Source organism: Mesocricetus auratus, unplaced genomic scaffold (genome assembly GCF_017639785.1).
Source record: "Mesocricetus auratus isolate SY011 unplaced genomic scaffold, BCM_Maur_2.0 Super-Scaffold_100019, whole genome shotgun sequence".
NCBI lineage: Eukaryota > Metazoa > Chordata > Mammalia > Rodentia > Cricetidae > Mesocricetus > Mesocricetus auratus.
Window position 1 is genome coordinate 26,991,270 of NW_024429200.1, and position 16,768 is coordinate 27,008,037.

Genomic DNA, 16,768 nt, shown 5'->3' on the forward strand with positions numbered 1-16,768 from the left:
AAATAAAATAAAATAAAGTGAAACAAAATTCTCTTTTAAATATTATGCACTCTGCCAGCGGATATTGGTAATGTCACACAGTAATGTCCCCTAAAATTATTCCTTATGCTCCTTTGGATTAGGGAATATTATTTAAAGCAGTGTAAGAAGAAATGTAAGGACTATAAGGATACTGAAGGAGAAATAGTACATAGAATTAAAATAGACTTATATGCTGGGACAATTGCTAAGTGGTTAGAACACTTGCTATGCCAGAGTGAAAACATGAGTTCACATGCTCAGGACCCAAGCACATCTGTACACATGTGCAAACATTCATACACACATTATATATTTATGCACATGAGAAAGAAAATGAATTTACTGAGTTTTCCCTAAAGAAAATAATATTAAAGGTAATCAACCAGCAAAACTATTTCAGTAATTCATGTAAATTCCATTACTAGTACCCTCTAACATAAAGTCTTTAATTTTTGATCATGTGCAGTGTTCTTATATTGAGAGATATTAGAAGTCTTTTAAAATGAAATGAAATGATAGTGCATATACTTAATAAAATATTTATCATTAATATTTATGATAATTAGCAAATTTATTGGAATTACGAAGGTGAGATTCTTCCTAGAAAATGTATATCTATGGAAGAGAAAGACACTTATGGTGATTCTAAAATCTTGTAATAAATACAGGAAACTTAGGTAGCAGGCTCTTCACAACTACAAAGATAAGAATGTCATTAAGAAATTAGTTGAGGATCTTGCAGTTTGCTATCTAGGTTCTTCCTAGAAAATGTATATCTATGGAAGAGAAAGACACTTATGGTGATTCTAAAATCTTGTAATAAATACAGGAAACTTAGGTAGCAGGCTCTTCACAACTACAAAGATAAGAATGTCATTAAGAAATTAGTTGAGGATCTTGCAGTTTGCTATCTAGTAGAGGTAGGATTTTAGTGCCTGCGTTAGAGAAAATTTGTTTATGAAAGGGCAGTATTGACATTGAAATCTGGAAACTAGACCCAAGAGGAATCCTTTGGGATTGGTCATTTGTGGTCACAGTTGACACATTTTAACTCAAGAGCATTCAACTTTGTTGCTTTCTATGTTCAAGTCAAATGAAAATAAAAACCCCAATGTAAGTGTCTCAAACTCCATCTGTGACAGTTCTTGAGTTGCCTGTTGCATCTCTAGAAAGTGCAAGCTAAGTCATCTTTCATTTGCTAGGATTCCCTGACATTTTGATAACTGTGTGTGTGTGTGTGTGTGTGTGTGTGTGCAATAGTGAGTTTATTTGCTTTTTTTGGGAAAGAGAATCAACTTTTAACTGAAGACCTAACTATGGTGGTGAAGAAAACACATGACATGAAAATTCTCATCTTTCCATCTAGCTCCAGAGTGTTCTCCTGGGGGTCACCAATTTCTTCAGAGTCCTTACAGAAGTGTCTACTTTGACTCCGTGTACTTCCAGCAGTCAGCTCCTCAAGACCTGATCTGTGACTATTCTCTCACCCCTGGATGGTACCGATTTCTCATCTTTGACAGACCTGCTGAGATGCCAACCAAATGTGTTGAGGTACGATTTTTTCCTTACTGAAGTGTTATCTACATTTTTAGTAGATTAACTTAATTTGAAATATTCCTATAATACCTAGATTAGTGATCATCCATGAGTGTTTTGAATCACAGTATTTTAGATAATTTCCACAGCTGCAGAACACAATGTAATAGAAATCATTCTCCACCCAAGTATGCACAACACATATGCATAAGTCTCATGGTTACCCCATTAACAGGTCAAAGAGTCAAATTTTGAACAAAGGTCCAGGTGTATAGCTTCAAGAAAACTGCAACTAAGCAATGCTGTTGAATTTTTGCTTCAGTTGTTTCCTGGCATTTCCTTTCTTATCTATGCTCAAAACCACAAACCCCTCACTTTCTATACAATAACTGAAGAAAACTCAGACTGTCAGTGAAATTTCAATGTTTTCCAGTGCAAAATAGCAAAATATATGATTTGTGGTGTGTGTGTGTGTGTGTGTATGTGCGTACACGCATGTGCATGTAGAAGTCAGAAGTTGATAATGGATGCCTTCCTCAATTATTTTCCACTTAGTTTATGAACAGGATCTCTCACTGAATCAGTACCTCCCCAAATGAGGCTAGACTGACTGGTCAGAAAGTCCTAGGGATCATTCTGTCTCTACCTCCTCAGTACTGGGATCTGTAGGAAATGTTCCTTGTGACCAGTTAATATTTCAGTCAGTCTCTGTTATTGCTATTATAATCTTGAACACATAATCGATGGAATAAGACTAAGTATAAATATTGTAAATATCCATTACTTCACAATCTCTGTTTGTAGTATAAAGATGATGGGAAAGTATATAGACATGATACTTATTTGGCAATTAATATGTTCCTTCACTGTGGGTATTGTAGGTATGTAGCCTCCCTTGGCTTCACAGTGAGACCTTGTAGAAGCCAATGCACCCATTGTAAAACATGGATGCAGAAAAAGATTTTGAATAATGTAATCAAACTCATTACCATTAGGGGCAGAATAACATGCAATGTTGTCACCATATGAGTCCTTTGCCTTATCACAAACCTCCACATAGCTCAACGGAGGGTTCTGAGGATTGTCTAGGCATAACTGTTTTTTGGTTGAAATATGTAGCTTTGTACCTTGAAGAAATATGCTCAAGTTGATAATCATCACAAATGACTGTGCCCTGTGTCACTCTGTATTGGACTAGTCTTATTTTTTAACCTAAAAGACACAGAGCTGTATTTAAGACTTGAAGTAAGAAACATTATATAAAGCCATAACTTAGCAGAATATCCGTTTATCTGATTGTCACTCATATTTGGAGGGTTATTTACATGTGGGGTTTTCCTTTCTCAATACTAATGTAAAAAACTCAGAAAAAATATTCAATTCTAACAATATTTAATATTAACTTCTGTCATGGATATCATATTTTATTTCCCTTTTTTGTTTATCTTTTAAAAAATCACTTTTGTGACATTTTATTGGAAGGAAACTAAAAGCCATTAGAATTTAAAAGTAAAGCTTCAGAAAAAAATGGGGGAAAAATCACAACATTCTTAAGTATTTGTGTTTTCTTCCTTTGACTCAATTAGTTGATTCTAGAACCTTATAGAAACCTATATATTTGTCAGTTAGCTAGGCATAGGTAATCTATGAGGCCTTGGGCAGTATTTATCCCTGACGTACAAATAGACTTTGGGTGCCCATCCAACAATGAGGGAGGCTCTCTCAACCTGGACTCTTGGGGGAGGGCCTAGATCCTACTCTCAATGAAATGACAGACTCTGGAGGTCTCCCATTGAGGGCCTCACCCTCCCTGGGGATCAGAGTAAACATTGGGTAGGGACTGGGGGGCATGGTGGGGAGGGTGACGTAGGAGGTGAGGGAGAGGGAGCTGGAATTGACATGTGAAATAAGCTTGTTTCTAACTTAAATTCAAAAAAGGAAGGAAGGATAAAGATTAACATCAACCAATAAAAAAGTAAAAGATCTGGGAAAAAAGAAAATTAAAAAATCATGTCTCAAAAAAATGTATACATGAAATGAATGCATGGTCATCACACTGTCGGTAGTGAAGAATTGTCCACTGTCTACATGGCCTACGTGGGCAATCAATAGATTTTTCTTTTTGTCCACAGGATGATACAAGTCTATTGAAATAAGTTTCTGTTTCTTTGGTTTGAAATACTACACACAAATCCTAGGAAACACAGCAAAGTAAGAACAGAGATCATAGCAGTGTTATTTCACAATCCATCTCAGTATATGTAGCTGTCATAGACATTTTCCTATTGTTTCCTCTTTATTTTTCTGGAAATGTTTTTGTGGGTAATTACATCATTAGCATGTGTCTATATTATAAATTATTTGATGTGATTTTAGAAATAGTACATATAATCACAGCAATTTTAGTATGATTAATAAGACTTTTGATAAGTAAAACTAATGAAGACATATTTTAAGGCTTTGTAACATATATTCAAGCTATTAGGAATGTAATGATAATTTTTATTTTCATAGCAGTAGATAAAAATATATCTCTTGATATTGCATGTTCTCACACATCTATTAGACATTTGAATTTCTTCTAAGAATTGTGAATTTATGGTATTAGAGTTTGTAGATGAGTAAATGATCTGAACAAAATAAAATAAATACATTAATGTGACAACAAATAATAGCATACTAAAAAAAACTACTTAAAATAGTTTCCTCATTTAATTCTCATTTATTTTATTTTTTGTGATCATTATTTACTTGTATCTATCAACATCCTCTTTAAAAATTTCCTATGCTTAGAGGTGTGGAGCATGGAGGCAACATGTTTAATGACTGTATCATGGATAGTGATTATTCGTTATTCCTGCAAAGGTATTGCATTTCCATTTCCATTTTAGCTGAGCTTTTTAAGTACCATTGTCTGGGTACTACCAGAGAAGGATGCTGGGAACCTTGTCCGAAGTCATGTGCCTTTTGCATCTTCTCAAAATTTTGTCTTTTTTCCAAGCTTAATTTGCCATTAAATTACATTTTTCTACCTGGAAATAATGTTGATAGTAAGCCACAAACAAAATATTAATTCCATTTTTCCAAGTTGCTAAGTAATTTTTCTATATCAGTCTATAAATAACACCTTTCTTCTTTCTCTACTTGTTTTTGTTGCATCTTGAGTCTGAATTGACATCAAATAGACATTGTCTCCAACAACTGTGCAAAAATCTCCAAAATCAGTTGGTATTTGTGCTACATATTAATATACTTTCAGTTTCGCTTGTCTTGTTTTATGATATGTCTACTGTTTTAGTAAATTATCTGCAGTTGAATTTTTCATTTATAATACAATTGTAAAACAAAAGTATTTACTTTAAACAGGTTATATTAGCATTACTTAATATTATATTAATTTAGTGTTCTTTACAATTACTTTCTTGTGCAGTGGTATGTATGTTCTTGGTTTTTAGAAAATATTTATTTATGTGTATAGGTGTTTTGCCTGATTATATGTACTTCTACAACATGCAGGCTTGGTTCCAAGAGAAGTCAGAAAAAGGTGCTGGGTCTGCTAAACATGGAGTTCAGAATGGTTATGAGTCAGAGTGTGGATGCTGGGATTCAAATCTAGGGCTACTGAGGGAGGAGGCTGTGTCTTAACTGCAGAGCAACATCTCTAGTCCCAATTTCTTTAAAATTCAAGCTAATTAATAATTTACTATTTGAAGAGGGTATTAGAGCTGAAGATTTTTAAAAATGTGAAGTTTTTATTAGTATGAAATATAATTATATTTTCAACTTTTATTTTCTCCGATACAAAAGATGAACCACTGTGGAACTCAGGCCCCCATATGGCTGTCTCTTAGTGAATCAGAAACACTGCCTCTTCCTGGAGAGATCAAGCAACTGACAGGTTGTGCCACTTGGCAGCTTCTTTTTAGCATTGAAAAGGATTGCTGCCTCTTTCAAATCCCCGTGTCTGTTAGGAACTGTGGCGATTTTTTCGTGTACTTGCTGCAACCCACTCAGGGATGCATGGGCTACTGTGCTGAAGGTAAGAAAGCTTCAGTGATACTTTGAACTGCTAATTGTGGAAATATATGTGAGTGCATTTGTACTCCAAGCAGGTTGTACTGTCAGCAGGAGAGTTGGTCTACCATTATCGCTAACTAAACCTAACTTTGTTTTCAGATATTTATCAGTCTCTTAAAATGCTCAAAAGTTTATTTTGCTGGGAAAGTATTAAAGGAGACTTACTGTACTTACTGCCTGGATGGCTTAAGAAACAGGGTTTCTGCTTGTCCTTCCCCTCTCTCATTAAGACATGACAGATAGTAAGCAAATGTGTATCCATTTGTACTTCAGCATTGTTTTCTGTTTAATTAGTAAAGTTTATTGAGTGTTTATACGGATTCAGGACTAACTTTAAATCCTGGTGTTGGTTACTGCAAGTATCAAGGTGAATGTGCTCTCTCCTCTAGTGTAATACCTTAAACAAGTCGTAAAAATAAGTGACATGTAACTCTCAAAGAAGCAAATAAATAGCTATGCATTCCACATGCAAAGTGCCCCTAAAGAAGAGTTTGCAGTCATGTTTGTAATTCATGTTGTGCATGTTGGAATGCTTGCCTAGCATCTACACTTTTGTAATACTACATATCACAAAACTATGTAATATCACAAAAACTATAAAACAACAAACAAAACAATATCAAATAATATTTGTAGCTTCTGTGCCACCTGGATTTTTCTCTAGTTTTTTATTGTGGTCTGGACTTCAGAATTTGCTTGCAACTAGTAGTGTATGGAATGGAAAAAAACAACAGTGGTTTCTCAGGAAAGAGGACTGGTAGATGCTATCTGTGATCCATGATAGTAGTTAGTATTCCTGGTGACAGAAAACAGGGTATCATGCATCAGAACATGGGGTATCATGTATCATCTGTGAGCTTGTAGTAAGAACACTAAATGTCTTAATCTTCCCCAAAGGCAGTTCCTCAGCCTTATCATGAGTAAAGCAATACGATCACAGATTAAGCAACATTCTAGAGAACACGTGAATGCAATGTTTCAGAAGTAAGAAGAGCAAGAAAAACACAGAAAAGAATGAGAAACTGTCATAGACCAGAGAAAAACATTGTGAGTGATGCACGGTGATTTCCTAGAATTAGTATTGGCACAAAAGATGACATCAGTGGGGGAAAATGTGTTTGTTTTTGACTAAAGTAGTTCTAAGATCAGCTTCCTAATTTGACAATTCCTAATTAACAAATACATCCTGGTCTTATAATGTGTAAACGTTTACAGAAGGTGCTTCAGAGGTGTATATGGGAGTGTTTTGTGTGAAAATATTTTGTGTAGATATAAAACTATTTTAAACTAAATATTTATAGCAAAGCAAAAATAATTTTTTGCTTCTCTAATGTATTACGTCCCCACTGCAGTTTCTCCTCCCTCCTCTCTACCCAGCCCCTCTTTCCTTCTTCCCTTTCCCCATGATCCACGCCTCCATTTCCCTTCAGAAAAGGGCAGGCCTCCCAGGGGTATCAACCAAACAGGGATATAAAATTGTGATAAGACTAGGCACATCCTCTCATATTATGTCTAGATAAGGCAATCCAGTAGGAGAAAAAGAGTTGCAAAAGCAAGCAAAAGAGTCTGTCTCAGTTAGGGTTTCTATTGCTGTGAAGAGACACCATGACCATTGCAACTCTTACAAAGAAAACATTTAATTGTGGGTGTTTCAGAGATTCAGTCCACTATGATCATGAGGGGAGCATGGCCTCATGAAGGCAGATGTGGTGCTGAAGCTGTGAGTGCTACCTCTTGAGTGAGAGGCAACAGGAAATCGACTGCCTGTCACACTCAGCCAAGTTTGAGAAAAAGACCTCAAAACCCACTCCCACAGTGACACACTTCCAGCTGAAGGTGTACCTCAAATTAAAGATGTACCCTGAAGCCTCCAAGGTCTGGATTAAAGGCACGTTTCATCCAGCTTCCTCCAACAAGGCCACACCTCCTAATAGTGCCAATCCTCATGAGTTTACAGGGGCCAAATGCATTCAAACTACCAGAGAGTCAGAGACAGCTCCCCTCCACACTGTTATATGTCCCACAGGAACACCAAGGTATACAACTATAACCTGTATGCAGAGAACTATATAGACTACCTGATTGACAGTTCAATTTCTGAGTCCCTTTGAGTCCTGGTTAGTTGACTGTGTGGGTTTTCTTGGGGTGTTCTTGACCCCTTTGACTCCTACAATCCTTCCTCCCCTCTTCTGCAGAATTCCCCAAGCGCTACCTAATGTTTGGCTGTGGGTCTCTGCATCTGCTCCCATCAGTTGCTGGATAAAGCCTCTCAGATGATAACTGGGCAAGGCACAGATCTATAAGTATAATAGAATATCATTAGGAAGGAATCATTTCATTGACTTTTTGCCAGTCATGTTTGGTTCTATTCTAGGTCTCTAAAATATACAGGCCCACCTGGTTCTGTCAGGGGTGGCCTTCCTCTGGTAGAACGGGTCTCAAACTAGACCAGTTGTTGGGTGGCCAGACCAGTCATTGGGTGGCCAATGTGTTAAAGATACTTTCCACTTTCTCTTCTATGAGGTTTGGAACATCTTGTTTTATGTTGAGGTCTTTGGTTCACTTGGACTTGAGTTTTTGCAAGGTAAAAATTATGAATCTATTTGCATTCTACATACTGACATCTGGTTAGACCAGCACTATTTGTTGAAGATGTTTTCTTTTTTCTATTGTATATTTCTGATGTCTTCATCAAAACTTAGGTGTTCAGAGGTGTGTGGATATCAGATGGGGTCTTCGATTTGATTCCACTGACAAAACTCTCTGTTTTTATGCCAGTACTATGCTGTTTCTATAGCTCTTTAGTGAAGCTTGACATCAGGGATGGTGATACCTCTAGAAGTTCTTTTATTGTGTACATTGTTTCAGCTATCCTGGCCTTTTTGTTTTTCCATATGAATTTGAGTATTTTTCTTTCAAGTCCTGGAAAGAATTGTGTGGAATTTTGATGGAAATTTATCTAAATCTGTAGATTGCTTTTGGTAACTACACTAATCCTACTGATCCATAAGCATGGGAGATCTCTCTATTTTCTGATATCTTCTTCAATTTATTTCTTCAAAGACTTGAAATTTTTATCACACAAATCTTTCACTTGCTTGATTGGCATTGCCCTAGATATTTTATATTATTTGTGAAGAGTGTTGTTTCCCTGATTTCTTTGCCAGCCTATTTGTGCTTTGTATATAGGAGGACTACTTAATTTTTGGAGTTACTGAAGGTGTTTATCAGCTGTAGAAGTTCCCTTGTAGAATTTTTGGGGTTGTTTATGTATGCTATCATATCGTCTGCAAGTAGTGATACTTTGACTTCTTCCATTCCAATTTCTATCCCCATAACTTTGTTAGTTGTCTTATTGTTCTAGCTAGCATTTCAAGTGCTATATTGAATAGATATAGAGAGAGTGGACAGGATTGTCTTGTCCCTGATTTTAGTTGAATTGCTTTAAGTTTCTCTCTAGTTCATTTGCTGTTGGTTATTGGTTCACTATATGTTACTCTTATTGTGTTTAGGTATGTCCCTTGTATTTGTGATCTCTCTCCAATACATTTATCATGAAGAGGTTTGGGATTTTGTCAAAGCCTTTTCAACATCTGACACAATGATCATATGTTTTGTTTTGTTTCAGTTTGTTTATATGGTGGTTTAAACTGACAAATTTTCATATGTTGAACATCCAGCATCTCTGGGATGAAGCCTACTTGATGACAGTGGATGATCTCTTTTATGTGTTCTTGGGTTCAGTTTGGGAGTATTTATTGAGTATTTTGTATCAATATTCACAAGGGAAACTGATTTGTGATTCTCTTTATTTGTTGAATCTTTGTGTCATTTTTGTATTAGTATAACTCTGGCCTTATAAAATTAATTTGACAATGTTCCTTCTGTTTCTATTTTGTGGATAATTATAGGAGTGTGGTTATTAGCTGCTTTTTGAAAGTCTTGTAGAATTCTGCACTAAAACCATCTGGCTCTGGACTTTTTGTTGTTGTTGTTGTTGAGAGACTTAAATGACTGTGTCTATTACCTTAAGGGTTACAGGTCTATTTAAATTATTTATCTGATCTACTTTGGAAATGCTATCTATTAAGAAAACTGTCCTTTTGTTTTAGATTTCCAAGTTTTCAGAGTACAGTTTTTTGATGTGTGATTTAGTGATTCTTTGGATTTCTTCAGTGTCTGCTATTCTATCTCCCTTTTCATTTTTGATTTTTTAATTTGGATATTCTCTCTGTTTTAGTTAGTTTGGATAAGGGCTTGTCTACCTTGGTGTTTTTCTCAAAGAACCAAGTCTTTGTTTAATTTATTCTTTGTATTGTTATCATTTTTTCTAATTTGTTGATTTCAGTCCTCAATTTGATTACTTCCTGCCACGTGTTTGCTTTTTTGTTGTTGTTCTAGAGCTTTCTCTCCAGTTTCTTATGAAGGCACTTAGGGCTATGAACTTTCCTCTTAGCAACACTTTCATGTTGTTGCAGAAGTCATTTTCACTGACTCTTAGTAAGGCTTTAATTTCTTTCTTATTTCTGTCTTTACCCAGTAGTCATTTTTTAGAGAGTTGTTCTATTTCTATGCATTTGTAGGCTTTCCATTGTTGAGATCCAGCTTTAATTGCCTGACAGGATACAGGGGTTTATTTTATTTATATCTGTTGAAACTTGCTTTGTGACTGAGTATGTGGTTAGTTTTGGAGAAAGTTCCATGAGGTGCTGAGATGAAGGTATATTCTTTTGTGTTGGGGCAAAATGTTCTGTAGATATTGGTTATGTGCATTTGGTTCATTGCTTCTGTTATCTTCATTATTTCTCTGCTTAATATTTGTCTTGTTGGGCTGTCCATTTTTGAGAGCTGGTTATTGAAATGTCTATAATTAATTTGTTAGCTTCAAAGTGTGATTTAAGCTTTAGTAATGCTTCTTTTACAAATGTGGATGCCTTTGTGTTTGGGGCATAAATGTTAAACATTGAAAAGTCATCTTGGTGAATATTTCCTTTGATGAATTTGAAGTATCCTTTCCCATTTATTTTGATTAATTTTGGCTGAAAGTTTATTTTGCTAGATATTAGAATAGCTATACCAGCTTGCTTCTTGGGTCCATTTGCTTGGAAAACCTTTTTCCAAACCTTTACACTGTAATACTGTCTATCTTTGATGTTAAAGTGTGTTTCTTCTATGCAGAAAGATGGATCATGGTTTTTGTACATTAGCCTGTGTCTTCTTATTAGGGAAATGAATCCATTTATACTGAGAGATACTAGTGATTAATGATAATTAATTTTATTTTGTTGTTGTAGTGTGTGTGTGTGTGTGTGTGTGTGTGTGTGTGTGTGTGTGTGTGTTCTTTTGGCTTTTCTGATGTCATATTTCTTATTTCCTGTATGTGTTTTTAATGGGTGTAGTTAACTCCCTTGTTTGGAGTTTTCCTTATAATGCTTTCTGCAGGACTAGAGTTATAAATAGGTATTGTTTTAATTTTTCATCATGGAATATCTTGTTTTATCCATTTATTATTGAAAGTTTTGCTGGGCATTGTAGTCTGCGTGGAAAAAATTAATTATTTTTAAAATAATATCTTATTAATTAAAGAAATCCAGATGTGTCACAGACTGACACAGGTATGCCATGTTTAAAAATTAGCCCTCGAAATGAACTTTGAACAGCTGATGATCTGAATTGACATCTGAATGAGGAGAATTAGGCAGAAATGAAAGAAAACTGAGGGGGACAGAGTAAGGGGATATCCCAGAAGATGATTTCAGGGAACCAGAGGTGACAGAGCTGTAGAATCTTCAGTTCACTTAAGAACTTAGGTCAAGCAGATTCATGGTATAAAGTCTAAGGTGGTTTTTAAACAGATTAATAATACAATATGAGTACTATATGCTAAAGCCATAAGTTATTCCTGGAGAAAGATTCCTGCAGAGTGTTGCATTCGTTCTATAGAGAACCATGAGTGGCTCAATGAAAGGGGTGGACATGAATTGAACTAATGGCAAAGTAAAGAGAACACTGAGTTTATATGCCATTTTCAGACATAGCATGTATGAATTACCACACCTGTATATATTGTTGGAGTAATATTTGTCTTTTAACCAATAAAGCATGTCCTTATAATACATGAAAGGATAAAACAAATTTAAAATCTTCTCTCATTCCACAACAGCACCTAACAATTCCATAACGGGGCCCAACAATTCTACATGACTGCACCAGAGCAAGACTTACTCTGTGTGATGCAAAACTGATGGGTCTTCAGTTCAAGCAGAAACAGATGAGTCTCTAGTTAGTACTGCACATCACTGACCACTCAAGTAACAGAATCAGTCAGCAGAAGCACAGGAAACTAGTGCAACTCTGCCAACCAACATGATCCAGATGGCATTCAAGGGAACTCCACACAAGGGAAGCAGTATAAATATTCTTTGTAACTGGACAGGCAATATTTACCATGACATACCTCATCCTGAACCCTATATCAAGGAAAACTACATGTTATTAAAATGAAACTAATTAAAATTAGTATTCATTGAGCATTTATTTTACAAAATAAAAATTACTAATTAAGTACCTCAATTTACATATTTTGAGACTAAAATAAGTATAAATGAGACTTAGAGCAATAACATGAAAAAATGAACAGAATGAAAATGAATATATTTCACATAAACAGTGAAAATTAATCAAATGTAGTTCTTTGAGCAACTCAATGAAAGTTGGAACTCTTTATCCATAACTTTGATTTAGAAAAGAGCACACTGGTACCAGCCATGCAGAACAGCTGTGTAGAGCAAGCATATGTTAGCATGCTGAAAGTCATAGATTCAGTCTCTAGGAACACACATGTGAGGGGTCAGGGAGAGCATATTAGGGATGCAACTAAAGCAAGGCCCTCTGAATCAACTAACCACAGTGTATATGAGCTCACAGAGACTGAAGCAGCAAGCACAGGTCATACACAGGTCTGCACCAGATCCTCTATGTACGTATTACAGGTAACAGCTTAGTATTTTCATGGGACTCCTGACTGTGAGACCAACCCCCTGAGTGGGGCTCTGACTCTTATGCCTACTCTTGGGACTCTTTTATTCTTGTTGGGTTGCTGTGTCCAATCCAACAATATGATCATTTTGGCTTCATTGTTATACTCTATTTTGTCACATTTGGTTGTTATCTCTTAGGAGACAATTCTTTTGAATGAGAGACAGAAAGGAAATGGATCCAGAGGAGAGGGAAGGTGGGACAGAACTTGGAGTAGAGGAAGAGGAACCTATGATCAGGATATATTATATGAGAATGCAATCTACTGTCAAAAAATAGGAAAGGAAAAGAAAAGAAAGGGAAAGAACGCTGGAGGAAAAATTCCACAGATAATATGATAACCAAAACAAAGGTATAATTATGAATGACTCTTTTAATACTTTGACATCTTTAGATGAACTTGACAAGTAAGTTAAGTACACAGCCACAATCCCTTAGAGACAACTGTTCTAGTCCTGTTCAAGAAGTAATACAAAATCCCTATAAATTGGACAATTACTACTAAAACTTTTATAAATATCTGTGTTCCTTTTTCTTGAGGAAGTCTGTCTGAAAGTCATTTGGGTAAACATCAGAAAAAACTGTGCCTTATGGTAAGAGTATATTTAGTGTCTTATGAAAATGCCAAATTGTCCTTCAAAGTAATTTGCCACTTTGCGTTTCTATAAGAAATAAAAACTCTTGCAGCCCAGGAATTTGAATTTTGTAAGTGTGCTCTGATATTTAATAATGCAGAGCCCAAAGGAGCCATGAAAGCTCCAAGTACTTCAAAATAAAATCATTGATCATTGATCATTTCTGCTTGATCTTATCCTTAAAGGGGAAAAATCTTTAGGAAAAAATTCCAGAGAGAACAACTAAGAAATCCTACATCCATGTTAAAACATACTTTCCCAAAGAACTGTTCATATGTATATGTGGATTTACACATTTTTGGTCATTTAATTAAATGTTCATACTTTAACGTTTTGCAGCTGTTTCTGATGTGAAGTTACATATGTGTGGCCCTGGAGAAATAGAAATCGGAGGAGAATGTATTGGTGTGTATAGCACTGTTTTTATTATATAATGTAGTTATAAGTTAGTGACTTCTGTAAATATGTTTGTTCTGTGGTTTTAAATGTTGAATTGTACAAGCATGCACCACCAGCCTGGTAGAAATCAACCAACAGTAACTTATTTATTAGATGTGTAAAATAATATATCCCCAAGGCTGGCAGAAGTACAGAGATAAAAGCAACTGAAAAGCTGGCAGAATCATTCACAAGAAAAATTGACAAATTAACTTAATTTTCACAAAATTTTAAATGTATATTCACTTACTTTTTTACTTTAGGAAAGTAAAATAGTATCTTTTAGTACTGTTCAAGGAAGTATGAAGCACAATAGTTACACTATTTATTTTCTTCATTCGTTTTGTGTGTATATGTATGTGGTGTGTGTGTGTGTGTGTGTGTGTGTGTGTGTGTGTGTGTGTGTGTTTGTTTGTTTGTTTCAAGACAACTTCTCCATGTATCCCTGGATCTCCTAGAACTTGCTCTGTAGACCATTCTGGACTAGAAATCATAGAGATCCCTCTGCCTCTGCCTCTGCCTTCTGAGTGCTTGGATTGAAAGCGTGCACCACTATCACCTGGCTCATTTTTTTATAATATGGAAAAGTATCTTAAAACTACAAATGAGGCAGGTACATTTTCAATCATAGTTGAAGCATGAGAACAGTTATAAGTTTGGCTTCATAGGATAACCTTCTCTCAAAACAAACAAACAAAAATTAGTCATTTCATTGTGTCTACAGACAAATATGATTCTTTAAAATTAGGAGGTAGAGTTTTCATCTAGGTACTATAATTAATAGCTCCGAGTTGCTTCTTGACAGTCTTCCAGTTGCTGATAGATTTTGCAGGCACCTTTCCCAGTGATTCTGCAATCAAACCATTAGGTTGTCTCAAAGTCTTAGCTTTGTCAGAGTTTGTGATTTAAAATTTTAGTATTTCTTTTCCTTTTTAGCTTATTATATAAAATTCTTAATCATTATAACAATAAGTACATAATATGATTATTGATCTATTATGGATATTAGGCATGAATTTTCCTAACTAGTGATTTGCATTAAAGGAAGAAAATGTATTTTCCCTCTTAAATAAACACATTTTAGCTGGTGCTGGGCATGTACTGAGTGGTACAGAAATTTTCTAGTCCTGGGTTCAAACCAGTACCAGAGAAAACAACAAACTAATCACTCACTTCTTTCTTTGTTTATTTCCTCAATATGTGATATTTAAGACATTTGTGAAATTACGTAGTAAAAACAAACTATTCAAAACTGTAAAGAAATTAAAGTAACCTGAGTGAAACACTCCCTATGATTATGGTACCTTGATTTAAGGATTGCTGAAATGCTTGTAGCTGGGCACACTTTAATCTCAGCATTGGGGAGGCTGAGGCAGAAGGAGCAAGCTTTTGGGGCTACCTGAGCTATGTAACAAGACCCTCCCTCAAGAGACCCCAACATATTGATTCTTGTTAATTTCGTTAATTGTAAACAATCCATTCATTGTTAGTCATTGGAATATGGTGTCCAACAAAATGATGCTTCAAAAATTCTGAATGAGTGTTTTCTCTGTACAAAGGCCTTAAGACATGGTTTCTCAGAGTTTCCAGCATCTGCCTGACAGGCTTCAACAGTCAGCTTTTCAGTTGTCACAAAATAATAATGGATGGAATAGGAAGATGTATATTTCAGGATATTGTAAAGCATCTTGTTAAATTTTATTAGCAGGATACTTTTTAATTTCTAAAACAAAACAATTTTTACAGACCCTTAGATTTAACTTTGCAAATGCTTGGGATTAAAGAACAGTTACCTCTTCAATAAACCAGATTTATCTTTAGCCTCAGAAAAATGAAGAGTAGGAGAGTTCTCTAGTACTTCATAGAGTTTACTGCCAGCATAACCACCATGCAGTGAACAGCTCATTCAACTCAAACTTATGATGAACTTAGTTAAAAGCCAATAAAAGACATATTTGGTTATCTTTATAAAAAGAAATTGTAATGTGAGCCACTTTTCTTTCCACATTCTAGGCTTTGTAAAGGTTCTGCGAGGCTAACCTAAGCTTGAGCTAAATCACTCTGCTGTCAGTCAGTATTCCTAATAGTTTAAACATGAGTGTTTCCCTTTGTTGCCTGCTGGAAAATAATCATTTTTCCAGACTTGCTTTCCTTCTTCCTAAAGCGAGTCTCAGTGCTAATGCCCTTTTATTTAGAGTATTTGGGTCCCTTTTTGGCAGTGTTCTTTCTTTTCTTCAGGATGCCTGACTTCCTCACTGTTCTTTCCTCCCACCAGGCCAGCTCTCCACAGGGTCACCTCCTCCACCTCCAGGCAGACCAAAGGTTACAATGGAGCTGGTGGGCTCCCAGGTGTTTTGTAGGTGTGCTTTTGATGTTCCCCCCATAAACAACTCAGTGGGATTCTTCATAGCCTGGTCTAGGCTTTCTTCCCAAGGAATCAAAGAGGAGCTAAAACAAGAGAGCACTGTTCAGGCGTTTTCTCTTTTAGAATTCGATGGCATAAATCTCAGACTCGGAGATAAGGTATGGAGAACAAAAACAAAAGCTTTCTATTTTCTTTTCATGCGTATGCTGGTTTTCAAAATTGGTGGGTTAAATCAAATGCTGAAGGCTTCTTTCGTCTGTCCTCAGAATATAAAGCAGTGGAGCCTTTGTTTTTCTCTTCTTCCTGCTTGGCAACTGTGCTAATTCTAGTAGCAGCTAAAAGTGTCAATAGTGTATGTTGGTGACTGTGTTTGAGTATCTCCTTTCAATAATCTGCTGATTATCAGTGAATCTTTAAAACTCTGTGTCTCTTTCCAGTTTTAAAATTATGTCGTTCATCTATTGGATAGCAATGTTTTAACTTTTCAATGCTCATACCATTTTATCTACTTTCTAATATATATATATGTATACGTATATGTATATATATATATGAAATAAAAGGTACACTGTACTTAATATTGAGGTTAAAATAACAAATTTTTATGATAGAAATTTCTCAGATTTTAGGCAAACATGTGAAATGTTTTGGTTATTTT

At 35.5% G+C, this 16,768-nt stretch overlaps 1 protein-coding gene across 2 annotated transcripts in view; it reads left to right on the top strand.

Annotated features, from left to right (window-relative positions):
- The window catches only part of Vwde (von Willebrand factor D and EGF domains), a 72,982-nt gene that overhangs the window by 4,590 nt on the left and 51,624 nt on the right, over positions 1-16,768 (top strand). For both annotated transcript variants that reach the window (XM_013121139.3, XM_040728664.1), the window contains exons 2-5: positions 1,388-1,572; positions 5,365-5,596; positions 13,647-13,712; positions 16,021-16,268. In XM_013121139.3, the coding sequence (XP_012976593.2) occupies positions 1,388-1,572; positions 5,365-5,596; positions 13,647-13,712; positions 16,021-16,268 (731 nt within the window). The remainder of the gene's footprint in view (positions 1-1,387; positions 1,573-5,364; positions 5,597-13,646; positions 13,713-16,020; positions 16,269-16,768) is intronic.